Consider the following 27,586-nt stretch of genomic DNA (forward strand, 5'->3'; position numbering starts at 1 on the left):
AATGAACCCTATAGGGTGAGTGGAGCTGGGACAAGGATCCCAATTTTGCCAGCGGGCAGGGAGATCGAGGCTCAGAGAGGAGAAATAACTCTGCCAACTCCTCCTTTTCAGAATGGTCTGACGATCTCTTCCTGGAGCATAATGTAGGGAAGGGTTTATTGCATTCTAACAAGGACTTTCACTATTTTAAACAGAAGAATGTGCAATGGTGGTAGGATTTCAGTCCCCACCACTTTCCTCTCCACCAGGTGGTCTTCTGGTTCCCAGGGTGCCCTCTGCTGGAGAAGGCTGGGCAGCTGCTCTAGGTTGGCCCCACCCCACCCCACCCCAGCCTCTCCCGCCTGCCAGCTTTCAAGGTCAGGTTGCCTGGTAATACAGTAATTGATCTGGGAGACTTCCATTATAAATCTGCCAGCTGGCCAGGTGGCACGCCCCACGGCCCATCCCACCCAGTCCACCATAGTAATGACCACTCCTCTGTTCTTCTGTGGGAAGGTGACTGGCCACTCTTTGTTTCTCACCACCCCTTACTCCTATAGGCAGGAGCCCAGGGCCTCTGAACTCAGACAGAGGAGACATGGTTCTGAACTGACCTCACACTTCAACTGCTGTGTGGTCTCAGGCAAACTACATCCCCTCTCTGAGCCTCCATGTCCACAACTGGAACATGGTTCTGGTCAGATGGCCTTAAGGATCCCCTGTAACGAAGGGTGTCCATCGTGATGAGGGCTCCCTTGAGACCTCTGCTTGAGGGTCCTTGCATAGGGGAGTCCTAGGTAGGGCGTGATTGCACCTGTCTCTCTCAGCAAGTCAGGGAAGACTTCTTAGAAGAGGTGGCATTTGAGCTGGGTCTTGGAAGATGACAGGACTCCCTAAGGTTTGGGGGTGGGGACAGTGGTGGATGGTGTTCTGGGGGTGGCAGGAAAAGGGTCCTGTACAGAACCATGACCAGCCCAGAGCGTTAGGGTTGTTTCCTTGCATCTCTAACCCCACCAAGCCCTGCTTATACCCTTCAGTGGCTCCCATTGCCCTATAGCTGAAGTCCCAGCCCCCTGAGGAAGCTTCAGATCTAGTCCCGGCCAGCTTCTCCAGGCACCCAAGCCACTGCCCTTGCCCCCAGGGCTCCAACATTAATGAATTTTTAAAATTCTCTATAATCTGTGACCTTTGCACCAAGCTGCTCCCTAGTTTGACTCAATGACCACAATAGAATTGAATCCTGTGACCAGATAAAATCCCCACTCATTCCAGGGCCCATGAGCCCTTTGTGATCTGCCCGCCTCCCTTTCCCCCGCTCCTCTCCCACTCCATCCTTGCTCAGTCTTCCAGCTCCTCTGTTGCCCCCCAGATCTTCACATTGCTGGTTTCATCATGTTCAGGACTCAGCTCAAGTGTACTCAACCTAAAGTAGCCTTCAGGTGACAGTCATCCTGGTTTGCCCAGAACCGAGGTATCTCCTAGGATGCAAAAGTCTTAGTGCTGAAAGCAGACATTCCCAGACAAATGGGGATGATTGGTCACCCTCATTTCTCTCCAGTCCCTACTGCCAGGCCTGCCTGCTTTCTTTTCTTCCCCTTTCTTTTGTTGGAAGTCCCAGTTTGTCAGCCTGTTATTACTCGCGGATCGGCTGCCTCCCCCTGGCCTTGAGCTGCTGGTGAACATGCCTGCATCTGCTGGTTCAGCACTGAGTCCCCCTTGCCCAGAACCATGTGCAGTGAGAACGGTGCTCAGCACCAGCACCAGAACATGCCTGGTCAGTGTTTGTTGAGCGAAAGGGTGAAGCCTGTACGCAGACAGTTTCCCTGTGGACCTGGCCGAGCCTTTCCTCTCTGAGCCTCAGTTTCCCATCTGTACTACAAGGGTGGGCTTTGGGAATCCCAGAGAGGGCTCTTCCAGCCCCAGTGCCCCCAGATGCAGCAAGTGAAGCGAAGGGCCACTGCCCAGCTCAGCGTGAAGGGCCAGGCGTGTGCCAGACTCTAGGGTGGGCATGGCAGGGCGGCGCTGCTGAGGGAGAAGTGTCACAGCCTGACTCACCTTCCTAGACATCCCGCTGTCACCTGAGGGCCATTTCTGGGCCAGGCCATTGGTCCAGACCCCGGGTTGGGGGCATCCAGAGTGATGGTGCTGACTGCCAAGCCCCACTCCCCTCCCACCCCCGGGAAACAGATGGCCCAAACTTGGGCGGGCAGCAGAGACGGGGACTGGCATTTGTGTGTGTGTGGTTTTTTAAAAATCTGACACATTTTTGTCACGTCTTGGTGCATCAGAACAGTAAAGGAGGCGGGAGTGTGAAGAATGTTTTAACTCGCAACTTTGTAACAGTTCCAGTTTCTCCCGGCCTCCTCCCCCTCCCTCAAGCCCCCGCGGCGGAGCCTCCAAGCCCATCTGTTCCCGAATCTCTACTCCCTGCCCCCCTACATCCATCCCTCCTTCCTTCAGTTGAGGGGGAGAGATCCTCAGAGGAAGCGGCTTGGGCCCTGGAAAGGACCCTGGGCAGAGAGGTGGGGAACCTGCTTCTGGGCCCGGCTTTACCCCAGGCTCGCTGTGTGACCTTGTAGAGTTCTCACCCTCTCTGGGCGCCATCTGTGTGCTCCTAGGGGTCAAGCCTATCCCCTTTGGGGTTCCCTGATTCTGATACTCATGGGAATGTCTGGGGAGAGGAGTTGGAAATGGAGAATGTGCAGGAGGCATCAAGATGGGAAGTTTGGGGATTCAGGGCACCCAGAGAGAATGGCCCCAGGTGGCGGAGGGGCCACATTCGTGAACACTGAGTGGGCCCCAACCTTCACTGCCCTTGGGCTTGGGGCTTGTGTTCCCCCACCGCCGGCCACGGCTCCACCTAGCCTGTCCAGAATGGTTCTTTCAAGATGCCCCATGGCTAGCTGAGGTCTGGGGTAGCTACCCTGAGGTCAGGGGAGGGAGGAGGAGCCAGGCAGTACCCGGGATCCAGGCATCCCTGTCTGTCTATCTGTCTGTCTGAGCCCTAGGAAAAGAGGCAGGATGAGTATCAAGCCTTAGAAGATTTGCTCCTCAGCTGCCATCCCTCCAGTCCCCAAGCCTGCCTGGCGTTAGCTTCCGTTTCATATGTCATGGAAATGCAACTGTCCTCAAAAACTGAGAGTCCACACAGCTGGTAGGAGCTGCCCTGGATGGGCATGGGGAGAGTTTAGAGGCATGAAGGGGCAGTGTCCTGGGGCAGCTCAGCCCAGGCGAGGGCTCAAGCCTTGCTCCCTCACTCCACAGCTCAGAGACCAGGACTGCTGGACACCTGTGTGGTAGCTTGGCATGGGGTGGGGCTGGCAGCCAGGGTGCCACTTCCAGGGACAAAGAAACCAACCCCTGGCTGCACTCCTGTTTCCCCCATCCCTCCACACCTAACATGGAACTCCCAAAGTCCAGGGCATGTATCATGGACAAAGCCAGAGGGATGGGAGAGGCAGAGGGTGCCTAACGCACTCTTTTCTACTGGTAGGAGCCAGAAGCAGAGTTCAAAGGCTGCCCCAGAGTGCTGTTGACCACAGAAAGCCCCCCACTTAGGCGGGAGCAGCTTCTGAATATCACCCCACATCTCTGCATCCCGGGGAGGGCCAAGGACAGGCCTGGGAGTCCCTGCAGGCGGTGGTCTCATGTGCCCAGGAGGGTGAGCTCCGGACAGGGCAGCTGAGGGAACCAACATGGCCCCCGTTGCAGCCCAAGCCCCAGACACCAAGGCCCCTCTGAGCCGGTGCCACGCGAGTCTCACCATATGGGCACAGGGCGGCTGCGGGGGGAGGAGCTGGAGTTGCCATGAGAACCCGCACACTGGCATTTCCTCTTTTGGGGAGGCTGAACCATACTTCGCAGGCGGTGTAGGCTTCTGAATCCCATTTCTCTGTGTTTTTTAGGAAGGGAAAAAGGGCAGGGGAAGGGGGTGGAAAAAGGCAAGGAGGGAGAGAGAGAGTCAGAGGGAGCCAAGAGGGAGCAGTGGAGCTGTCTGGAGCTGCAGGAGTTGATCAGGGACCTCTGTTCCCCAAAGCTGGGTCCAGGGCCAAAGTGGGGTCTGGAGTTCCCTCTAATTCATTGTCCAGTCCTTGGATAAACCTCTTCCTTAAAATACACAGTCCTGCATCCTGCCTGAGATTCAAGTCAACTCTTTGGACCGTTTCTGGGTTCCTTACTGTCACCCCTGTCCCCTGAGTGCCCAGCCCTGTGGGCAGCCACACTGGAAGCAGCAGAGGGTGGAGGACGCAGACCCTGCTCCCAGGGTCCCAGCAGGGGCAGGAGTCCACCCTAACCCAAGTCCACAGCAGACCTCCTGGGCTTTAGTAGCTTGGCAGTGGAACTCCACATGGCTGGGGCAGATGTGGAAGGCTGCTTGGAGAACCGGAAACTACACAGAGGCGAGCAATGGGGAGGAGAAGGCAGCGAGGATGTAGGGAGCTGGCAGGAGAGGCCAGTGTCCACCCATCAGCCCCACCTGTCTCGTCAGGGACTGGGGCTGGGTGTCCTGAGAACACAGGCTTGGGGTAGACAGACCTGGGTGTGAATCTGGCTCCATCTCTTCATACCCCTGGCAAATGAACCTCCTTAGGCCTCAGTTTCTCCAGTCTGTAAGATGGAGATGTTGATACCTACCTTGAAGGTTTCCTGTGGTGTGCAGCCAGTGGAGAGGCCAGAGTGGCTGTCATTAAGTGGCAGTCGCTGTTGGTATGTTCACTCAGGTCATGGTCGCCAGCATCCACTGGGGACATAAGGAGAAGCAAACGGATGTGGTCCTGATCCCGGAGAAGTGCCCACCTTGAGCAGAGGTGTGGCGGTGGGACCCAGAGTGTCCATGTTTGGGGAAGTGGCATTGTAGAGAGGGGCTATCCTGGCAGAAGAGAGGGTGGGATGGGAGGAAGAAGTCTATGAATGACAAGTAGGCAGTTGGGCGCTGGGGCAGAACCAGCCTGGGCCCAACCCAGGCCACATGGACAGCTCTAAGGCAGAACTGGCCCTGTGGGATCTCTAGCTCTTCTCCAGCTCCTCTTCCTGGAACTTCACCTGCTGTGTCTGGGGCAACCAGCCCTCCTTCCAGGAAGTTCCCTCCAGACCCCGCAAAATGGAGCTGCCATGAAGAGAGGCTAGCACTGTGACATTGCTCTCTCAGAGCTTCCTCGGTGTGAGACCCTCTGGACTGCCATTTCCCAGTTATAAATGGGGTTATAGATGGCTGTTCTTTCCTCCCCTAGGGGCTGAGTGGGAGCCCATGAGATGAATGGGCAAGCCTCCTTTAAGGTGTGTCTAGGGAAAACAGGAGGGAAATCTGGCTTTGTTCCCTTGAGCAGAGAGGAAAGGGGAGGGGTGAAGCATCAGGGCCACCTCAGCTCTGGTCGATGCCTCCAATAGCAACAGAGCCCAAGTATTGAGTCCTACTCTGTGCCAAGATCTTTACATCTCATTTCATTCTTACAATAACCAGGGAAGTAGCATTATTTCCATTTGACACTGGATGAGAAGACCGAGGCTCAGAAAAGGACAGTAACTTACCCAAGATTACTCAGCTAGTGGCAGCAGAGCCAGGGTTAGAACCCAGCGCTGTCCAGCTCTCAAGCCCTTTCCATGACCTCTCCAGGTCTCTCTCCCCTGACTCCCTCCACCTCTCACAGACTGAAGGCCCCCGTCTACATCTCCAATGGGCCACAGTGAGGATTTCAGGGGCACTGTGCTCAGTGATGGGTTGGAAATTAGGAGAAATAGGTGCTGAGACCCCAGTCCCAATCCCCACCAGCTGGACTCTAACCATACCTAGCCAGCCTGAGGTAGCCCCAGGACCCCTCTACTTAGGGAAGAGCATGGTCTTGGCATCTGATGGATTAAGACTGACTCTTAACTTTGCCACTCACTTACCCTGGTTCCCCAGCAAGTTTCTGGACCTTTCTGAGCCTCCATTTTGTCATCCAGAAAATAGTGGCACTGGAGCAGTCAGGCTGGGCTAGGTTTTGCTGCAGTAACAAACAACTTCAAAATCTCAGCGATTTCAAACAACTCATGGTCATTTCTCACCCCCATTCCAAGCATGGGATATCCACTCCTCACTGAGGATCCCAGGCTGAGCAAGTGCCTACCATCTCGACCTGTGCATCCAGTTACCATGGTAGCAGGAAAAGGCATGGCCAAGACCACCCTGGGTCTTAAAGCCTTCTCTTGTAAGTGACACTTGTAACTTCCCCTAACATGTCATTGGCCAAAGCAAGTCACATAGCCATACCTAATGTTAAAGGGGACAGAGAACTGCAGTTCCGCACCAAGTGCCTAAGAGGAAGAAAATTGGTATATTAGTTAACTTTCCTTAATGACTCCCACAGGCAACTAGCACACAGGGATGCTGTGAACATTCAGTGAACTGAAGGGAATGGGAGCTTGGCACACAGGAGGCACCTAATAAATGGTACTCTTTTCCCCTCCACCCCCAGCTCCAAAGAGATCCAACCCCACTTCCTTTCCGAGCCATCCCTTTCAGATGGACTGTTAAGAGTTGATGGGCACTCCCTATGTTGAGCAGGAAGGCTTTTGCTTCTAGGGTAGAGACAAGTAGCAACTTCCCAAGGGGCACATGGCATGGTGGCAGCTAAGGCGGGAAGAGCGGACGGACACCCTCACTCCCAGCTGAGTGACCTGCCCCTGGTCCCGTGCCTTGTTTAACAGATGAAAAAGCAGCAGATACCAGTAATACCTTGACTTTATTAAGGGCTTCATAAGATCCGGATCAAATTACATCTCCTGCAATCGAACAGTTAATTCGATTCCACTCAACAAATGTTCCATTCAATACCAAGAGGGCCTGGGGTGGTCTGGATGGCCCACCGGACTGGGGAGGACCCTGTCACTCAGCAACTTCCCTCATTCCTCAGGAAGATACCATCCCCCCTGGCTGGAGGCCACAGGTCTGCCCTAGAGTCTAAGGTCAGTTCAAGATGAGTAGCCAAGGCCTGTTGGGGAGAGGACAGCAGGCAGGGACAGTGATTAAGGACTTTAGGGTCACGAGCCCACAGAAACCCAGAATAGCAGATGGGGCCTCGAGACCCCTGGAGTCCAGAGCCACCTTGACTATCAACCTTGAGTCCAAAACTACAAGGCTATGTGACCTTGGGCAAGTCACTTTTCCTCTTTGGGACTCAGTCTCCCCCAATTAAGGGGTTGGCCTATGTCCCTGTCCCCACCTTTGACATCAAGTTTCTGAGAGCTTCTTTGCCAACCTGCATTTCCCCCTTCCCAATCTGAGGTGGCTCAAATAGGAAAGAGACCTGATCCTTCCACCCTGTGTTGCCCTACACCCACTGGGCTGGGTCCTGAGGGTCAAACCATGCACTCCCCCGCAGTAGCTCACAGTCAGGGAAGGAAACACAAAAGGCAGGTGGGGCGACAGAGGCACACTGCTCACTGATTACCAGCCAAGGCACAGACCAGACAGGCTGTAGGTTAAGCCCACTTTCCTTCCCTCCTCCCACACTGCGCTGGCCACTTACCACCACTGGGCTGGAAAAATCCAGGAGGACTCCCTGGTGAAGGAGGAATGGAAGCTGGACCCTGAACTACTTAGCTGGGCAGAGTTGGGAGCAGGTTCCAGGTGGAGAACAGCAGGAGCAACAGCTGAGAGGTAAGGTACGTCTGGAGTGGGTGTGAGTGACAGATGTCACCTGGAGGATATATTGACACAGGGAAATGTGATTTCCTTGTTCTGGCAACACACACACATACACACACTCCTTCCTCAGCTGCAGCTGTAGGTAAGAGATGTTGGAGTTGCTCAGGAAGATGGAAGAGCTGTCAGTCATAATTTCATAGTGCAGAGAAGGGATGCCCCTGGAAACCCCAGAGACGCTTTTAAGTCCCCGGAACTCCGGGAACAGACCCCCTTCTACCCAATGAATCAATAATAGCAACAAAAATAGTAGTAACTCTTTTTGGCACTTTATCGTTAATGAAGCACTTTGGTATCCGTCATCTTATTCAATCCCTAGAGTGAGGCATGGGACCATAGCCTGTGAGGCATGGTCTATCCCATTGATTCTGTGATTCACAGAGAAGGCAAAAGATTTGCCCAAAGTTGGTGGTTCCACAGCATGCCCTTGCACTGTTTAACTCTGTGGTCTATTTATGCCTGCTCTTCAGGAGTCCCTTGGGCCTTCGTAGGGGGACATCTGCTCAGAGAGTGGATGGAAAAGGGCTCTGGCGGGAATGGGATGTAGATTCTGGATTTTCCACTCTGTGGCCTTTCTTGACTTCACCAGAGTTTGAGACATGTCCCAAGGCTACCCTTGCTCAGCCTCAGCCCACAGTCCCTAAGAGCCTGGCCAAACCCAGAGACCCAAAGACCTCAAACCTTAAGAGCACCAAACCCCCAATTCCTCTAGAGCCCTTTTCCCTTGAAACAAGGGTCAAAGCAGCTAGTTCAACAGGTAAAGGGGTCAGCCACGCACTGCCCCAGACTGTGATGTCTGCACTTGCTGGAGCTGCTCATCGATCAAGCACTCTTGAGTTTGTATGAGCTTGTTCTTCATTTGAAGCTGTTTGGAAAGTGTGATTTCAAGGACTTCAAACTGTGAGGCTAGCTTCACATACTTTGGAATCATTGCTTATTCATTCAGAGCATGATTTAAAGAACCCTGAATACCTAGATCCAATGTAGTGCCTTCTAGGTAGAAATTGACTGTTATCAGCCACTACTTGATACAAATTTAGGCTTTCGTCATTTGACCAGAAGGAATTGTTACCACTTTTTCCAGATTTAGGTTGCCAGAAGCTCTGGGTATGCGCTGGGCCACCTGGTGTTAAGATTCTCCAGTCTCCTAGGCCAGTGACTTCGCCATTTGCTATTTTTAGGTCAGTGTGGTATCAATAGCTTGCTTAGTTCTAATGCAGCCTGCAAATTTTCAGAAAGAGGATGTTAACGCCTCCTTAGAGCTTCCATGTAGCTTTCTGAACACTGTTCATTCAGTCTTCTGTCATTCATTCATTTATTCAAAAAAATATTTCTTGAATGGCAGGCTCTGGGATACAGCAGTGAAACAGACAGCAAGCTCACAGCTACCTTTCCACAAGTGGAGAACTATCTCTTCCCTACAATGCAGTTTCCACCAAAAGCGACCTCTGCCTGTGCACCCAAATGTGTGAATCTGCCATAGCTACTTTTTTTCCAGTCAGGATTTTCCTTCTCTGCCCTCCTTTTCTGCTTGACCCCTACCTTTGAAGCCCTCCAGTGAGGCCAGATCCACTCCGGACCTAGCCTCTGAAATGTCTACTTGCGCTTCAGTAGCAAAGGCTCAGGGATGGACTTGGGAGAGCCACCAAACCCAAGCCTCTACACAGCGCCCTGTCCACTCCAGCACCCAGACTCTCCCACCCTCTCTTTCCCATACCCCACCTCCCAGTCCTTATCCCATCACCTGTGTTAGCCATATACAGCCTCTGCCCTCTGTGACCACCCTGCAGGACTTCCTCACTGCCTCCAGCATACCTTCAGCCCCTGCCTTCACCCCATCCCCATCTTGAGATTCTCCATCTTTGGATGCAGCCCCCAGTCCTACCCTGGCCTAGCTACTCTAGCTCCTCTACTGGACAACTCCAGTCTGCCCTCTTCCCCATTGCGAGTGTGGCTTGCAGAACAGGAGGAAGTGGGAGTCCATGACAAGGGTCCTGCCGAGATTGAACCCAGCCCTGGCCTCTGGGTTCTGATGGGCTGACTCACACTGCTCAGCCCAGACAAACCTGTGGGGTCCAGGCTGCCCCCTGCCGAATGCCCAGGGTTGCTATGGTGACCCTCTGCTAGTCTTCCCTGCATGGAGACAATCAAACAATAATAGCAGGGACTGTTTTATTCTGTGTCCCACCTGGGAGCCATTTAAGCCTCCCCACTCCTTTTGACACATCATAATTTTTTTTTTTTTTTTGCTTTTAAGATTATCCCTTCTCTTCCCCCTCACTCCAAACCTGCGTGGCATGGTCTCTGAAAGCCTCGAGTCTTAAACACATACACACACATATGCACGTGCTGTGCACAGGCTTACATACCATGCGGTAGACATCAAATCGGCCACCCCAGTGCCTGTTAATTGGCAACAAAGCCCCAGGGCCAGCAAAGCACCTTCACCTCACATTGTTCACCACTTAACAGTTTGCAAAGCCCTTTTACCTCTGAGCTCATGTGAGAACGTGTGGGTGGTATTTATCCCCTTTCCCATTTTCCACAGAGAAGACAGGCTTGGGATTTGGGGGGCATTGGCCAATGTTACCCAATGGCTGGGTGGCCTGGAACTAAGTCTTGTTTGGGGATAAAGATCTCCCCCCTTTCATCATCTCCACTCTCGCCTTGGTGGCCATCACCTGCCCAGCCATGAGCAGTGTTGGGGGCTGCTGCACTCAGTGGGGCAGGCTGTGGGAGTCCAGCCCCAGCAAGAGTCCTGCCTGCCACACTAGATTCCAGAGCCCCTTACTGCCCTCTGGGTTCCCTTGGATTCTGTCCTCCAGCTAGAAACCTTCCCCAGCACCCCTAGCCCCAGCCGACCCAGCTCTATCCCTCAGCTCCTTCCTGAACCCCCTTCCTCATCCAAATTGCTCTCTTCTTTCCACATGGTACCCCTGAATCTTTGCTCTCCTGGTCCCTGGGTGGAAATGACCTTGCTGTTTCTCCATGGTGACTTCCATCTCTGATGGTTGTTCCCATATTACAGACCCACATGGGTATTTGTCTCAACCTTACATTTGTACTAAACAGGCATTTCCACTGACTGCACATGTGTGTATTTCCATCAGCCAGACGCATCTTTTATAAAGTCCTCTGTCTTACCAAAGAATGGACATTTACATTGTACACAGGCGTCACCACCCAACATGTTTACTTTGAATTTATGAACATTTACATAGACCACACGTTTGCCTAGAACATTCCCATTTATATGACCATGTGTGTTGCCATGAAAACACATTTACATTGGCCAGCCAAGGACAGTTCTGGGTTTGCAGACAATGCAGACTGCTAGCCTATGTCACTGCCATGTCTAATCCAAACGATTTCTCTTAGCTTGGAGGATTAAGGGTCATTTCTTGGATGTGTCTGAAAGGCATTTCCCTATGTTCGGACTTGGGGTTCCACAGACCAGGACCCACAATAGCACGTGCAGAGCTGGGGGGTTCTGGGATGTGTGTGCAGGATTCCTGGAGGCCACTGGGGTGTGTGGTTGCAGGTTTGAGACCAAGGCCTGGGTTCCTGTTGTCTCTCTCTTTGGGAACTCTGTTTAGTAGGGCAGCAGGGAGCAGACTGGGGTCCCAGAGAATCAGGGGCCTGCCTGAGGTCTCCAGCCCTGGAGAACAGAGTGCATGAGGGGTGACCATTGGGAAGTGGGTATGACCTGGACCACCGTGGGTGAATCAGTATGGTCCCAAGGGGCCTCAGTCTCACTTCATTTATTCTACCTAGGGCTCCCCCTTTCATAGCAGGACCTCTGAGGCCCAAAGAGGTCAGGCCCGAGGCTGAGACAAGCTGGGCCTGGATCTCTGTCCCCCTTGGCCACAGGTCGGGGCCAGGATCAGGCTGGGTCCTCCTGTGGCTCGAACTGCTGTTTAAAGTTCTCTTGGCAGCTGCAGTCAACACGGGAGTAGAGCCCAGCCTTGGAGTAAGAACATGGACAAATGTAGGTTCAGATCTCAGCTCCACCACTTTCCAGCTGGCTGGGGAGTGGGGAAGGCGTGCAGCTGACACAGTGGCCATGTGCATGGTGGCATGAGTGGACATTGCCACTCTACTGTCCTCTACTGCCACTTTTGTGACAGTAGCTGGGCTAGTGACTTCCCTTCTTTGAGCCTCAGTTTTCTTGCCCCTCTGTACCAGTCATGGATGTTGCCAGTCATGGATCTGCCTGTTCATTGCATGTGAAGTGTCTAGCACATTACCTAGAACGCAGCCGGTGCTCCTTCAATGCTAACTTTTATGGTTAATGTAATATTGCAATTATTATTGCATCTGGGTGATCTTGGGACTCAGTCTCCTCATCTGTAAAATGGAGCTAATATGATACTGAGGGCCCCAGCTACCCACACCTGATACCAAAGTCCTCCCCACTTACCACCCTGTCCCTGTGGCTGGCTGGCTGACTGCCCTGTCCTTCCCCGATGCATGAGGACAGAGCCCAGAGAGAAGGAGGACAGGAGGAGGCAAGGAAACAGATGTCTCACTGTCTGTCCATCAGTTAGCAATGGTGGCACCAATTTTCATAGAGAAGGGCCTCTGCCCTGGACTGTGCTCTTCTACACTGACCCTTTCATCCCTGGCTCCCTAATATCTCCTGTCAGGGGCAGGACAGCCCAGGGGGCATAACCAGGACCTGATCCGAGAGCCACCCTGCCCATCCCTGGACTCCCACCAGTGAAGCCCCTGACACTGCCCTTCCAGCCTCAGTGGGAGTGCCTGTAAACTAGGAAAGTGGACCAAAGAGCTCCAAGTCCCCCGCCCCACACCCACCTATCCCTGAGCCCTCCCGCACCTCCATACTCGTTAGCTAGAGTGAACCCCAGGCACCCGTCCCAGCTCCACTGCTCACTTCGCCATGACCTTAAGCAAGCTCCTTAGCCTCCCCATGCCCGTTCCCTCCCCTGTAAAGTGAGGGTAGTCACAGAACCTTCCTCATAGGGCCATTGAGAGTATGAAATGAGTAAATGAGCCCAGAGAGAGGGAGCAGGCACCAGGTGAGCCCTGGTGCCTGCTGACCCAGGGGAAAGACTTGATAGATATGAGACATTATTAATGTTTCCCAGGTTCTGTAGTGAGGGTCTGCCTCCTTTCTGGTCAGTTGAGAAGAGCCCACCCTCCCTGGCTATCAGCTAATCCTGTCCGGTCACTTCTGACTATCAAAGCTCCCATCCTTTCCTGGGGTGCTCCTGGGGACAGAGAAGCCCCAGGTTGTGGGGATGGAGATGAGAGAATAATCGGGGCAGACGATGGCAGGGGACAAGGTGGGTTTATGCTCTGCCACGTCTGCCCCCAGGAGAGAGGCTGGCTGGCCCCTGGTCTGTCCCTTCTGGAAGTGGGGGAAACCCCAGGTTCCTGCCTGTGTGTGCCCCACCTGCTTACAGACTTATGACCCATATTTGGGGTTCAGAGAGGAGGGAAGAAGCTCTCACTTTGCTATGAGTCACAGCAGAGTCTCCTCCCTCTTCTCCCCTTCCCTGCCCCGTAGCCCTCTTGATCGCCATGACAGGGGGGTGCTGGGAGGGAGAACTCCTGTGAGGACAAAACCAGAGGGTGCCAGAGTGGGTACCATGTCCGGGCTGGGGAGGCGCCTCCATGTAGGTCCAGGTCCTCCGCCCATTGCTGTGTGGCAGGGTGGGGTGGAGTCCCTTACAGGTCACATGTCTGGACCAGGCACATTTCCTTGACGTGCAGCTAAACACAGGCAGGGACAATCGGTGTCTTTACTGACTATTTTACAACTTTACTGGGCCTAGAAAGTGGGGCAGGGGTGTGGATGTATTTGGCCCTTGGCAGCTGGGTGTCTGTTCCATCACAGGCCACCAGGCTCATGCTGAAGCCCCTTCAATCACCCTTTTATCTCGCCCACTCCCCAGCCTCTAAATGAGGCAGACACCATCCCTGCTTTGCAGATAGAGAAACCGAGGCCTGCTGATGCACTTGCTCATTCACAGGACTCACCCTGGGCTGCCCAGGCAGTGGAGAGGTGTCTAAGGGCACTTGGGATCTTATACCCCTGGGCTGTCCCCTTTGTGAGTAAGGCTAGCTAATGTCCACCACAAAGGGAGAATTACCAGCAAGGCCTTGAGCTTTGCTCCTGTTTACACTTCAGTTCCCAGTGCACACGGCTAGCTTCAGGAAAGACCGCCAGCTCTTCTAAAGTGGGTCTGGAACCAGCTCTCTGGTGGGACCGGGAAGACGTGTGTGGGATGCAGAGTGCGGGCAGGTGCAGAACCAAGGCCCACGGAGGCAGCAGCCCTGCATTCACCAGTCAGAGACCCACTGGCCTAAGGATGGGAGGATGAACATAGTAGCCCTGAATTTGTTCACGATACTTTCCACACTTCAGGCATTAGCTGGCATTTATCTTTAGCCATGAGGCATGCACATACATCCCGCTCTACCTTCCGCAGGTTAAGTAAATATGAGGACTCTGTTGCCAAGTTTAAGCATAGAAAGAGAGCTGGGCACTGGTCTGCTGAGTGGCCTGGGTAGCTCTTGGGAGAGAGGCAGTGATAAGGAGTGGGCCTCAGGACCATGCCTCTACCTTATCCCACCCACCCCACTGTGTGCCCTGGGGTCTTCTGCCCCAGCGTCTTGGGCTGTGATGTGTGGAGTCCCTGCAAGCTGGCTGGCCGGGGCTCCTTCCTCCTAATGCCCTCAGCCCCTGGTATGGGGAATGGGTGGGTACTGCTCCCTGCACTGCCCGTTCTGAGCGTGTATGTTTGGGAGGAGGGGTGTGTGGAAGTGCAGAGAGGGGTCCACAGCCTATGAGTCACTGGGAACTTCCTGAGAGCACACCAGGCCTTTCTCCCCACTCCTGATGAGCCACCACCACCGTGCAGGTATTTATGGCTGATTTTCACGCCCCAGCAGGTGGTGTGAACACACTGTGTCTGAGTGTAAACGCCCATGTTTTGATTTGAGAGTGTGGGGAGCCCTCCTATCGTCTGGGGCCTTCTAGATCTCTCCACCTCGGGCTGCCGGCCTGAGCCACATCGTTTATCCCATAGAGGAGAGCCCACCCAGGGGCCCTTTATCCAACCCTAAACCGCTTATCACCAGAGCCAGGCCTGGCTGCTGGTTCTGGCTCCACTGGTGCAACTTACCTCACCCCTCTTAGCCCCAGTTTTCTCGTCTGTGAAATGGGCACAGCAGCCATGTCTGTGTTTGCTGGAGGGATTGAGGGAGCCAGCCAGCGCTGTGTCCCTCAGGTTCCGAAGTGGCCAGTGAGAGGCCAGCCCGGGCTCAGCCTGCCCCTGGGCTTAGCTCTGCTTGGGGCCCATTTCCTGTCATATTCCGGGTCCACATCGTGGGCTCTGTCTTGCTCTCCTGGTGTCGCTAGCACCTCCACCAATGCCATCCTTATTTCCCAGGTGACGGAAATACCACAGGCAGGTGGTGGGCTCAGAAGAAGCAGGTAGATGCTCAAGCCTGTCTGGGGACCTCTGGAACCAGGGTACCCCTCCTCGGCCACCTCCCCTGCAGGCTCGGGGCAGCCATGTTGAGGGGGTTGTGCTTCCAGGATGGCCTGGGCAGAGAAGGGATAGAGAGAGAGGGCGCAGCCCGGGTACAGCTGTGGCTCCTCCAGCACAGCTGGGAAGCCCTGAATAGGGGCTTGGGTCTTTTGTCTGTGGACTGATGAAGGAGCTGAAGAAAAATTCTGCTCAGGACACCTACCCTGACACACATGAGAGACACCCCACACACGTTTAACATGACACATACCACAGAGCTCTACAACACAACACACACAACAGAGACACCATACACACATTTAGCACGACACATACCACAAAGATCTACAACACAACACAGCTACGTATCCTTCCTAAACTCCCCCAGAGTAGATACATTCGCAAAGCAGACACCGCTGCCCCAGCTGGACTCACGGTCACAAGGGCTGTCCCCTGTAGGGCTCATGAGTGCCGGGCCCTGCCCTGCGACTCTGATGGATTCTCCCATCGTGTCCTCACCACTCTTTGGAGCAGGTGCCACATTCAGGAATGAGGGCAGAGCAGGGAGGGACTTGACCAAGTGCTCTGCCCAGCAGAGTCCACATTTCAGGAAGTCCTTGAGCCATTGCACCCCACCCCCATTTCCCTGTTTACAGCTGTCACCCCCTGCCCCTTCCCATGCTGGAGCAGGATGCGGTGGGAATGAAAAATGTCCTCCCTGGAGGCAGCACCAGACTCTTGGGAAGGAAGTTTTCCCTTGGGTTTGCTGCCCCTGGGCCAGGGCTGTGGCTGCTGCTCTCTGGGGGGTAAGCCCTGAACCATGGTGCTGGGGTGCCCACCTTCAGTACCCCCACCTCCATGCCCACCATGTGATGAGGGAGTTTGTCGGACACTTTGCCCATAACCAAAGGGATTGCCCAAACCCAAGAATGGCAGGGAAGGAGGTGGCAGGCCAAGGAGCCAGGAGAGCCCCTACAGAAGCTCTGCAGGTCTGAGGCTCCCAGCTTTCCCTTCCGCTATCCAACCCCCGATGGCCCATGGGCCTCTTGGCCCCTCCCTGGAACCGGACTGTTGCTGTTGTCCCAGCAGCCCTTATGAAGGTCTGACCTAGACAGGGAGGGGAGAGGGCCCTTTCCACTGCGGACCTCCCTACCCTGAGGTTTGCTTCTGTCCTGAGTCCTGCCCCAGGGCCCTGGGTCTCCCCTGACCCCGTGGACAGCCCTGCTCTCCTGCCTGGTTCAGCCTACACAGCCGTCCTGCTCCCAGCACCATCCAGGGGGCCTGAAAAACATCTCCATCCCCTTTCTGACCAGGCCACCCTGATTGATACTGTAAGTGCCAGCCCCAGCTGCCCCCACCCTGATAAGCGGGTGACAGACGGGCAGGTGTCCAGGGCACAGTGAGTTCTTGGGCAGGAAGAGAGCTCCTGGGAATGCCACACCACCACACCACAGTGGCTGTCAGAGAGTGCGCTGAGTGTGAGTCTTTGTCTCCTCCCAGGGCTAAGTCCAGTGGTGTGGGGAGAGGCACCAAGCCCAGGCTCCACAAGCTTCCTTGCTGACTCGCTGCATGGCCTCGGGCAGCTAAGGCACCTCTCTGTGCATCTGCAAAGAGGCCTCAGCGGGATAGACCAAGGCTGCACAAGTGAGATAAGGGGTACAGAGAGGACCCCTGGGAGAAGAGGCTCAAAGCATATTTGATAAGAATTTTGGGATTCCCTCTTTTCCTCTGGGAGAAGGGAACCACTTGCAGAAGTAATGCCTTGCTGGGGGATTTCAGGACCTGGAGAGGAGCTTGTCTGCTGCCCAAACCCAAGTGGCAGTCCCAGCCTTGCTCCCTGTGAGGTATGGAGCAGATTATGGGGGCTCTGAAGGGCTTCCTAGGGCCAGGTTGGGGAGAGGGGCACCTTCCCTATACCCAGACTGCCCTCCTTGCCTTCATATGGCCCTTGGCAGAGCTGAGCACTCCATGGGCACCTAAGTATCCAAATTAGGCTGCCTGAAAGGGAACATCTCAGAGAGACCCCCGGCCTGAGGGAAAGTGGGATTCCAAGGTCTTCACATAGAGGAGCCAAAATGCCAACCTTCCCAGCTGCTCTTTCTATCCTCCTTCCTCCCTCTCCCCACACCATGGGGCCTCTCCCTGTTGGCAGCTCTGACTCCGGAGGCCTGCCTCTGTTTCCCTTCTCCACTCCCTGAGGGTGGGGGTGCCCCGTGCATGGTGAAGCCTAGGATGAACCAAGCCCTGGCAACTGGACACCTTCCCCCTCTGCAGCTGTCTTCCTCCCACTGCTGTCCTGGACTCAGGTCTTAATGGAGCATAAACAGCCAGGCAGAGGGAAGCCTCATTAGGCCTGATCTAATTATGAATCCCTGAGATGGGGGTGGAAGGCGGAGGTGGAGGAGCGCCCCATTCATGAGGGCTTACTGTCCACAAGAAATGTCACACGCATATGCTTTAGAACCCTTTCCACAACCCTCCAAGATAGGCATGAGTATCCCCAGGTGGCATGAATGGAAAGTGGCTCAGAGAGGGCAGGTGACTTGCCCGAGACCCCTCCGCCAAAAGGTGGCTTCCCTGGGATGTGCACCCTGAGTGTCCGACCCCAGTGTCTAGTACTTCCCAGCATCCCAGCTGGCCTCAACCTATCAGGCTTGGCAGGACCTCTGACATCCTCTGTCGCAGGTTTGTCCAGCTGCTATTTGAACCCACAGTGCTGGGACAGTCACAGCCCCGTTTCTGGCTCTCTGTGTCTCTGGGCCTCCTCTCTCTCCCAGCACCACCTGACTCCACAGTGGGTCAAGAAGGTGGGAGACGGGGTGTGGGGCCAGCCAGGCTCTCAGCCTCCTACCACGCCCACCCCTCATCTGTCTCCTTCTGTAATCAGGGAGGGTGTAGGGGGAGCCCATGCAGTGCCAAGAGGCCGGCCGCACCTTCGTTAGTAGCTAACAAGCTGTTTATGGGTGCGACATGACACCTGCTTTCTTCTTTATAACTTCAATAATTTATAGGCATATTAGCGGCCAAGCAGCCGCCCTGGGTCCCAGCCAGACGGGCCGGGGCGATGCAGCCGGGTGCCTCTGCCGATATTTACTCTCTCGCACCATCAATTATTAAGGAACCCTCCTTTGTTTTTGCACATAATTACATGCACCGTTATGGTTCAGACTCCCCTGCTCTTAATCTCTCTGGAGAGGGGCCCAGCCTGCCCAATAGGGCTGAGATGGCGTGGGGACCCATCGGCTGGAGAAGGCAGGCAGCCACCCTACCTGGGCGAGAGGCGGTGGCAGCCTCAGCTCTGCACCCTGCTCTCAGCTGAGCTGGTACCTCCTTGGCCAACAGCAGCCTTCCTCAGGGCTGGCTGTCTCTCCTTCCTCTCCATCCCAGGGCCCAGCCTTTGCACCTGCTGTTCTGCCTGGAGCACAAGCCTCCACCTTCTGTGTACCTGACTGATCCCGACTCACCCTTTGGTTTCAGCTCAGCCATTGCTTCCTCCTGGATGTCTGTCCTGTCTGCTGTGTGTGTGCAGCCTCACCCCCACTTCTCCCACCTCAGCCTGGATCACACTAGGTTGAGTCTTGCCTGTCAGACCATGGGCTTTGGAGCCCAGAGAAAACCGTGGCAAATGTTTGGCATTTGATGAATTAATTAATTAATTAATTAGGAGATGGATGGATGCCTCCACCTGTCTTACCATCAGTGAGCCCACTGAAGCGTTTGCCTTCACCCTCCTCCTCCAGGAAGCCTCTCCTGTTTGCTCCACCTCCTCCAGACTCCTCCAGACTCTCCTGGTCTGTGCTGAGATCCCCCAGTGGGCACCAAGGCCTGGTCTTTCCATCTGTGTCCCCAACACCAAACAGAGGACAGGTCAGAATGGAGGGAGGGCACATCCTGGCAATCTCAGCTGTCAGTGTGACCTGGAGAAGTTGCTAACCCTCCCTGATCCTGTTTCCTCACTGCTAAATGAGGATAATAATAGTCCCTACTTTACAGGGTGTGATTGAGGCTGATATGAGATAATTTGTAAAAGCACCTAGTATGTGGCCTAGCATGCCAGAGGTGTTCAAGGAATATCCTTAACCTCACCTGTTGTCTGTCTGTGAATTGAGCCCATGTGAAAACAAACCATACTGAATTATGTTGGATTGAATTGTCTTATATACACCTTCTCTTGTCCACACTTCTTTGTTTTTAGTCTCCCCTGCCACGTAGCTGGCACCAGGCTTGGCTCACAGGGTCTCTGCAAATATTCCAGGTTGATTAATCAAGACTTTGCAAGTCTCTCAAGCCACACCTATCAAGAGAAAGGAGTGAGTGTCTCCCAAGCCACAGAAGAATAAACTGAGGCCAGGGAGATAATGTGGACTCCTCCAAGTTAATGACAGAGTGAGGAACCAGGCCCTGGCTTCCCACTAGACTGGAAAGCCCAGGAATATCTCCCTGGATTCTGTGTGCCTCAGTTTCCTCCCATAAGAAGAGATAATAATAGAAGGGAGCCCATGGCATTGCTGAGAGGATTGAGTGGGTTGCTGAGTGAGTGGGTAACACACTTAGAACCACTGTGCTGCACATGGTGTGGGGTTCGAAGTGTGGGGATCAGGATAGGCCTGACTGCCACCTCCCCTTCTCTCTCCCTCGAGGTGACAGTCCTCTGGAATTGGTGTTAATCACTGTCCTGCATGTTTTAATACTTTTCCTGTATTTGTAGGTATCCATGTTCAGTTTATAGCGTTTGGGGCTTGTTTTTAAGCTTGAGATAAATGGTATACCTTGTACATATGTTTTTTCCTCCACATCGTGTTTATGAGATCACCTATGCTGAGGCAAGTAACTCCAGCATAGCTGTTTTCATTGCTGCATAGTATTCCATTGTGTGAATGTACCACGTTCTGTACATTCCTTTTCCTGATGATGGGCACTTAGGCCCATCCTGTTTTTCGCTATAACAAACAATCCTGCCATGAGCGCTCCTCTGCTTGCCTTCTTGTGCTCATACTTTAGGGAATTGCTGGGTCGTAGGGTGTGCATCTTTTCACCTTTACTGAATAACCACCAAGTTGCCGTGCCATTCCTTGCCCCCCTTGAGAGCAGACACTTCGCCTGCCTTATCTCAATACCCTCGCCACACTGGGAGAAAGGAGTTATTATACCCATTTTACAGATAGAGCATGGGTTTAGTTATCTATTGCTGCATAACAAATCACTCCAAAACTTAGCTTAAAACAGCAAATATTTATTACCTCCCAGTTTCAGTAAGTTGGGAATCCAGGTGAGGCTTAGCTGGGTACCTCTAGCTGAGGGTCTCTCACAAGGCTCCCATCTAGACATTAGCCGGAGCCCCAGTCGTCTCAATGCTCAACTCAAAGAGGAGCTGTTTCCAAGCTTACTTGAGTGGCTATTGGAAGGCCCCAGGGCCTCATGGGGGGTTGACTAGAGACATCAGTTCCTTTCCATGTGGGCTTCTCATATCATGGCAACTGGCCCTCCTCACGGCAAAAAGCAAGTGATCAAGAAAAAGGTACCTAAGATGGAAACCACAGTTGTTTTGTAATCTAATCTCACAAGTGACATTGCGTCACTTCTGCTGTATTCTATTCATTAAAAGTGGGTCCATTGATCCAGCCCACACTCAAGGGGAGGGGATTACACAAGTAGGGCAGGGACCACTGGGAGTGGGCTTAGGGGCTGCCTATCACTGGGCAACTGAGACTCAGAGAGGTAAAGTGACTTGCCTAGGGTCACACAGGAGTCAGAGACAGAGTCAGAACTGGAACCTAAGACTGCCTGCCCTGACACTGGTCACCTTTCGAGCCACTATGCTGTCTTTGACTTAATAACAGGCTCCAACTTAAGTTAATAAACAAGTCTCCTGCACAACAGAACTTAAGGCAAGCGCTTAATGAATGGATTGCTAATAGCGCTGCCTGTTTGCACACATTAGCTCAAATTCCCCCTGACATGATCCATAGGGACAGCTGAGCCAGGCTCTCAGAAGGAACCTCTCTGCCAAGCACAGAACCCGAGTTCCCGTGGAGCCAGGGAGTGATCTCTTTACATTTTCTATTTGTTTTTTTTGTTTTTGCTCCTAATTTAATTTTTTTAATGGAGTGCACACTTCCTTGACTTCTTAAGAACAGCTAACTGCATCCTAACTCAAGGTCAGGAACACTGGGTGTTTTCCTGGAGGGACTTCAGCGGGCAGTGCTGAGGGACACTTCACTGACTGGCCCCAGACCAATTTCTTGCTTCTCAGCCACTGTAGATACAGCAGCCAGGCCACCCCGTGCAGAAGGGCTTAAGTTAATCAACTTAATTGCAGAAGGGCTGTGGAAGCACTGAGTAGGGGGCAGGCCCAGACCTCATTTCCCTGCCAGGGCTTCTGTCATGAGTCCTCCAAGAGCCTTTGGGCCTCCGCTGATTCCCGGTGAGATTCCCAGTAGGGGAGGCTGCTGACTACGTTACTTCTAGACAAGTGACATGTTACTGGTGCTGAAACATTTCCACGGAGGCATGGGTGGCCAAAGCCCCAAGGTGAGAGGGAGTAAGAAGTGTGGATTCAAGAGTATCCCTGCCCCCATGCCCTGGCCCTCCTCTCTAGGGGAATCCTACTGGGCCTTCCTGATTAAGAGACTTCAGTCAGGTGTAATTTACAGACATCAGACCCTCTGGAATCAGGGCTCTGGGCTGGCTGTGGAAACTGGAGGAGGTAAGATCAATCCATGCCCTCAGGGTGTTCCTGATTCTCAGGGGACAGAGAATGTGGTCTAGATGTCTCCGAGTCAGAATGCTGAAAGGGACCTTAGGATACAGTCCTGACTTTACAGAGGAGGGGTCAGGAAGCAGCCAGTGACCATGACAGTCAGTAGGATCACCTAAAAATACCTGTGTTTATCAGGCTCCTACTACATCGGCATCAGGTAGATACCAGCCACACATTAAGTCATGAGACCCTCACACCACCCCATGAAACTGACATTATCTCACAGAGGAGGAAACTGAGACTCAGGAAGGTGCCCAGGGACACATAGCCCCACCTGAGGGGAAGGTGAGGTTCTCAGAGCAGGTTTTTGGAAGGAGGGGGACACACAGGGACTTGAATTGGAAGGGGAGAGGGTTTTAGGGGCTGAGAAAGGTGTCGGTGACAAGACAAGCATGAAGTAGATGCCAGGGAAGAGGATGCCCCAGTTAAGGGTGTGGGCCTCCCACACCCTTGCCCTTGAGTCTTGGCCTCAGCCTACACCCACCATGGATGCTCCTTGGGAACCTGCATATCTCCACACCAACTTGGGCCAGCCACTGTGGGAAGAGGACCCCTCCAGGTGAGCCCCTGTGCCTTCCCCATGTTGGATGCCCCATGCAGGATGTGGAGGATCCAGACTTGGGCAGCAGTGGATGAAGGACTTTCCTTTAAGATACCCAGGCCTGACCCTTTGTGACATGCTTACATGGGAAGCTGGTGTCCTTAAGTCCCCTCTGACTCTCGAGGAGGGGGTCAGGAGGGGACAGGAAGGTTCTATACCTGGCCACATCTCCAGGACCACCTCCAAGAAGGGACTGTCCCGCTAGCCCCTTCAGGTGTTTCCATCCCTGGCTGGCCTCCACAGTGCACCAGCACAGGGTCTGACCTATGGATTTTCTGCCACTTCTCGATCCACTTCACTCTAGCCTAGTACTTCATTACACAGCGGCCCCAGCAACCCCGGCATAGAGGGCTGTGGGTCTCTGTGGTGGCTTCTGGAGGCTACCTGGCCCCCAGCTTCTGGGCTTCAGCCTTTTAGGGGCTCAGGGTCATCCAAGGAGCCCTGAACTTAGAGACCCCCTAGGGCAACCCCTCATTGCATAGCTGGGGAAACTTTGGCCCAGGGAGGGGCTGTGATCCCCTCAAGGTCATACAGCAAGTTAACAAGTTAACTTATGGCATAAAGTAGAACGCGGGGTCCACCTAAGCACCCACCTCCACAGGGCCCACCAGCTGGATGTTGGTTCCACCTCACTCCCCCAGCCCTGCTCCATGCCCAATGCCAGCTGCCCAGCCTCCACTCGCCACCCAGGCTCCTGGTCTCTGTTTTTCTTGCTAATTAGAGGTCTCAGCAATGACTCTGCTGTCCCAGCCATTTTAGAGCCATCATTAATTTCAAGTGCCTTCAGAAATAATCATCATCGTAAAACCCTGTGAGCTGCTGGGATGCCAGTGGATAGGACCAGCATAGAGCAGGCATGTAGGCAGGCCTGTGTGTGCCACCCTCTCCTTTATGTGCCTGGGGGACCCTTGGTCCTCACCCCAGCTCCGCCGCCTGCCTTCTCAGCCTCTTTGTGAGAGGAGAGCAGGACTAACATCAGATACACACAGAGCTTCAAAGCCCAGCTGTAACCCATGCACAGAGTGAACCTGAGCACCAGCCCTCCCAGAACCTCGGTCTTCTCATTTGTACAGTAGGGACAGCAATGCCAATCTTGCAGAGAGACGAAGATGTGAAGTGTGGCTGAGTCTGGCTTATAGTAAGGGCTGAATACATGTTGGAGGGCCTTATCCCCTCCTCCTGTGTTCCCCGGCAAACCCATTCCAGCTTCTCCGCTTTGCAGTGAGCAGTCAGTCTGGCTCCTTCCAGCCACCAGCTCCTGCTTTATTGGGACTTGCTGAGTTCTCAGCCTGCAGCCAGGGTCTGCTGTGTGCCCACCTATGAGACACGCAGTCTCAAACCTGCTCTTGGGAGCTCCTAGTGGAAGGACAGAGGGAAAAGACTGGGGCCCTGCCTCTAAGGTCATTTCAGTCTGGGGAGAGGAGGCAGGAATAGAAGAGATGGGTCTTGGTTAGGTTTTAAAGCACAGGTAGAAATCAGGGAAAAGGCATGGCACGAGTGGTCCAGCGGCCTGGGGTGCGGGGGAACATTCTTCAGCTGTAGCTCCTGGACATGATCCCCTGGTTGTGCCAGAGAAGACTTGGACTGGGCCATTCTGCTGTGTCACATTCTCCATGGCCCTGGGACCCCCGAGAGGACTCTGCTGGGAACCACCCCACCAGACAGGAGAGGAGAGATTCCTCTTCCACAGCTCATGCAGAGGTGACTGGTGGGGACCCAGTGACAGACCCCCTTTTTCTGGAGTCTCTAGGTGACAAGGGGCCCATACTCTCACCAGGCCCAAGCTAGACCCTCAAAAAGCCCTCTCCTCCAGGTTGTTCCCCCAAAGCTCCCCATCGTTTCCATTGGAATAAAACAGGGAGAGGTGGGAGGGGTCATGTCTTTTGGAGACAAAGGGAAGGGGTAATGGCTTGGATGCCATTGACAGTGGAGAACGGAGGCCAAGGGGCCCTTCCTCCCAGACACAGCTCTGTGGTCATCCCTGCTGCCTCCGAAGCGCGGAGGGATCATTGAGGGCGCCAGAATACCCCAACCCAGGACCCCAGAATACTCCAACCCAGGACCCCAGCTTCCTCCGGTAGCACCTGGGGCTTGGGGGGGGGGGTGGAAGGACTGGTCTCTCCCCCATTTCTCCGGCGAGATCACTGAGGCAGGGAGCAGGTGAGTCGGGGGCGGAGAGATGTGGTGGCCGCGCCTTGCGTGCGTCAGTCACCGCACCAGGAATAGCCCTCGCCCCCGCCCCCGCCCCCCAGCGGGACTGCGCGCCCGCCGGGTGCCTGGCGGAGCCTTTACGCAGGAGCCAGCGAGCGTCTATTCCTGTCGGGCTGGTGGGAGGAGGCGGCGCGGGAGGGCGGGAGCGCACGGGTAGCTCACAAACAGCCGGGGTTGGGGGGCTGGGGAGTCTGGAGAGGGGTCCAGGCAGCGCGGAGTTGAGGGACCGGGGAGCCGCCTGCGCTGGGCCCTGAGAGGGAGGGGGACTCCTGTGCTTCCCTCCCCACTTCCCCTCCCACCTGTAAGTCCTTCTGCCGAGCCTGCCCCCTGCTGGTCCACTCAGCCCCAGAAGGCGAATCCAACTCCCTTTCCGTGCCTTGCTGTCTGTGTGTGCCTTGCTGGCTGTGTGACCATGGGCAGAGCCTGGAACCTCACTGGGCCTGGGTTTTCCTCCCTCTGTCACAGGGGAACAATAGTGCCTCCCCCAGAGCTGCTGGAGGGTGAACATACAGTTCACAGTTGAGCATATCATGGACACCTGCTAGGAGGGGGCTCTAGCTAGGCCTAGGATGAGGATGGGAGACAGGAGAAAGTGCTCCAGACAGGACTGTCCAGAGCAACGGTGTGCCAAAGAGACTGAGAAGTACCCAGAAATGGTGCAGCTGGAACAGAAGGTCTGTGCAAGCCTTTGGGCTGTGCTTGAGGCAGAACAGCGAAGAAACAAGGTGCTGTTGGGGGTGGGGAGAGGTCCCTCCGTGGCAGCCAGGCATCTCTGCAATGATGTCGGGCAGGGGGTGTCACTGGAAGTGGGATTCCAGGGTCTGCCCCAGAATCGGAGAGGCTTTAGGCTAGATCCCCTCCCCCAGCCTCAGCTGCCCCTGTGGACTCAAGCTATTAGGATTATTCATGTGCTAATGGGTTGTTCCCAGCAGTGGAGAAGGGATGCCTGTGCCGGGTGGTGTCAGCATGGATGCTTATTCTAATAAAACTGGCTTGGTGTTAAAGGGCGTCTGACTTCAAGGAGATGGAGAGGGTAGTACAGGGAAAAAAGGTGAGGTCCTGAGAGTGGTAACCTACTCTGCAGGCTTTGCCAAGACATCCCTGCTGGCCTAGTTTCTGTATCTGAGCCTCAAGGAGGATCTGGATCTCCGAGGAGAGGTCCCATTCCTTGGGCCCATCTGAAGTTGTGGCCCCAGCCGAGGATCCCCGGGACCGTTCCGGGAGGAGGGAACAGTCAAGCCCAGACGGAGGCTCTGCGCTGCCCTCTGCTGGCCGCTGGGTGCAGGGCCTCCGGACGGAGCGGGTCAGAGAGGCCTGCCGCCCTCTGCTGGGCAGGAGGCCAGGCTGGGCGAGGACCCTGGCCGCGAGGAGGTACGCGAGACCCCGCTCTGGGTAGAGCGGCCGGGCCAGCGCGGCTTCCTCGCCGTCCCCTGGAGCTTCCCATTCTGACTGACTCGCCCTCCCGCGCCAGGATGTGGATCCTCCAGGGTCACTGACTTTCCGAGAGGAGGGGACAGGGCCAGGACGGGGGCTCCCGGTCGGCCTCCTATGCCGCCCTCCAAACAACCCTGTTCGGGTGGGGAGCCCTGTCCGTCCTCGTGCGTGTGTTCGTCCACAGCCCAGTTAACACGTGTAAACACACTCGCGCGCTCACATGCACACGCATGTGGCCACACAAAATCACACACAACGGTGTGCGCGCATACACCCAGGGAGTACCACACGCCGGACTCCCACGCTGGACTCCCAGAGACCCGGCTGGCCCGGGACTCGCCCGGAGCCCCGAACCCGGAGGGGCGCGGCCGTGTGCAGAGCTGGAGCGCCTGGCTGGTGCGCCCCTCGCCTGCGCCCCCCTGCCTGTTTCGCTGCCCTAAACGTGCAGGGCAGCGGCTGGGGCGCCCCTCGCTCTCCGCCCCCTCCGCTGAAAGGAGACGAGTCACCCCCCAACCACCACCACCAGGTTTTGCGGCCGCGCCTTCTCCTCCCCCGCCCGGCTCCCGCCGCTCGCTCGCTCCCTCCTCCCTCGGTCCCTCCTCCCTCCCTGGCTCGCTCCTAGCGCTCCCTCCCCGCGCCGCTGCAGCGCGCGGAGCCCGAGCAGGAGCCGGCGCGGGAGCCGGAGCGGGCGGCGGACGACAGCGCAGGCGGCGGCGGCGGCGGTGGGTCCCGGTCCTGGCCCCGGAGGGCGCGGAATCCCCACCCGCGCCGCTCCGGCCCCTCTACCGACGCGGGGCGCCGAGCAGCATGCGCGGCCGCTGCCCGCCGGCCCCGGCCCCGCGGCGGAGCGCGCCCGGCCTCGACCCCGGCCCCAGCGGCAGAGGCGGCGGCGGCGGCGGCTCCGGGCCGGCCCAGGGCGCTGAAGCAGGCTCGCGGAGCCCCTGTCGCGCGTCCTGAGCGCGCCCGCCCCTCCGCCCGCCGGGGCCGCGGCCTCCCGCCTCCCCACTCCTGAGCCCCGGCCCAGGCTCTGGCTCGGCTCTCGCCCGCGCGAGGCGGACAGACGGACGGCCAGCCCCGCGAGGGCGCGCGGACTGCCGGGCGGAGGTGTCGGAGGAGGAGACGGAGGAGGGGGCTGGGCAGGGGCTGGGGCCTGGCCGGGCCGGCTGGAGAGACATGCGATTGGTGACCGAGCCGAGCGGACCGAAGGCGCGCCCGAGATGCAGGTGAGCCAGGCGGCCGCGGCCGAGCCCCAAGCGGGCAGCCCCGCGGCGAGCGCCCCTGGGGGCCGCCGTCGGCCCTGGCTGCGCCCTCCTGGGGTTGCAGGGCACCTCGGTGCCACCCAGACCTCCTTTGGGGTCACAGGCCTGATTTCCCCTCAAGCCTCAGAAATGAAGATTCTTCCTTTCCCACCTCCCCTC

At 55.5% G+C, this 27,586-nt stretch overlaps 1 protein-coding gene across 3 annotated transcripts in view; it reads left to right on the forward strand.

Moving 5' to 3' along the window:
- Positions 1 to 27,586, forward strand: part of LINGO1 (leucine rich repeat and Ig domain containing 1) — a 182,691-nt gene that overhangs the window by 135,592 nt on the left and 19,513 nt on the right. The window contains exon 1 of one of the 3 annotated variants that reach the window (XM_033189288.1): positions 26,789 to 27,391. The exons of the other annotated variants lie outside the window; for them this stretch is intronic. Within the exon in view, the coding sequence (XP_033045179.1) occupies positions 27,386 to 27,391 (6 nt within the window). The 5' untranslated portion in view covers positions 26,789 to 27,385. Of the gene's footprint in view, positions 1 to 26,788; positions 27,392 to 27,586 lie in introns of those variants that run through there. 3 annotated transcript variants of the gene reach the window in all.

Source organism: Trachypithecus francoisi, unplaced genomic scaffold, assembly GCF_009764315.1.
Source record: "Trachypithecus francoisi isolate TF-2019V2 unplaced genomic scaffold, Tfra_2.0 Lachesis_group3, whole genome shotgun sequence".
Taxonomy (NCBI): domain Eukaryota; kingdom Metazoa; phylum Chordata; class Mammalia; order Primates; family Cercopithecidae; genus Trachypithecus; species Trachypithecus francoisi.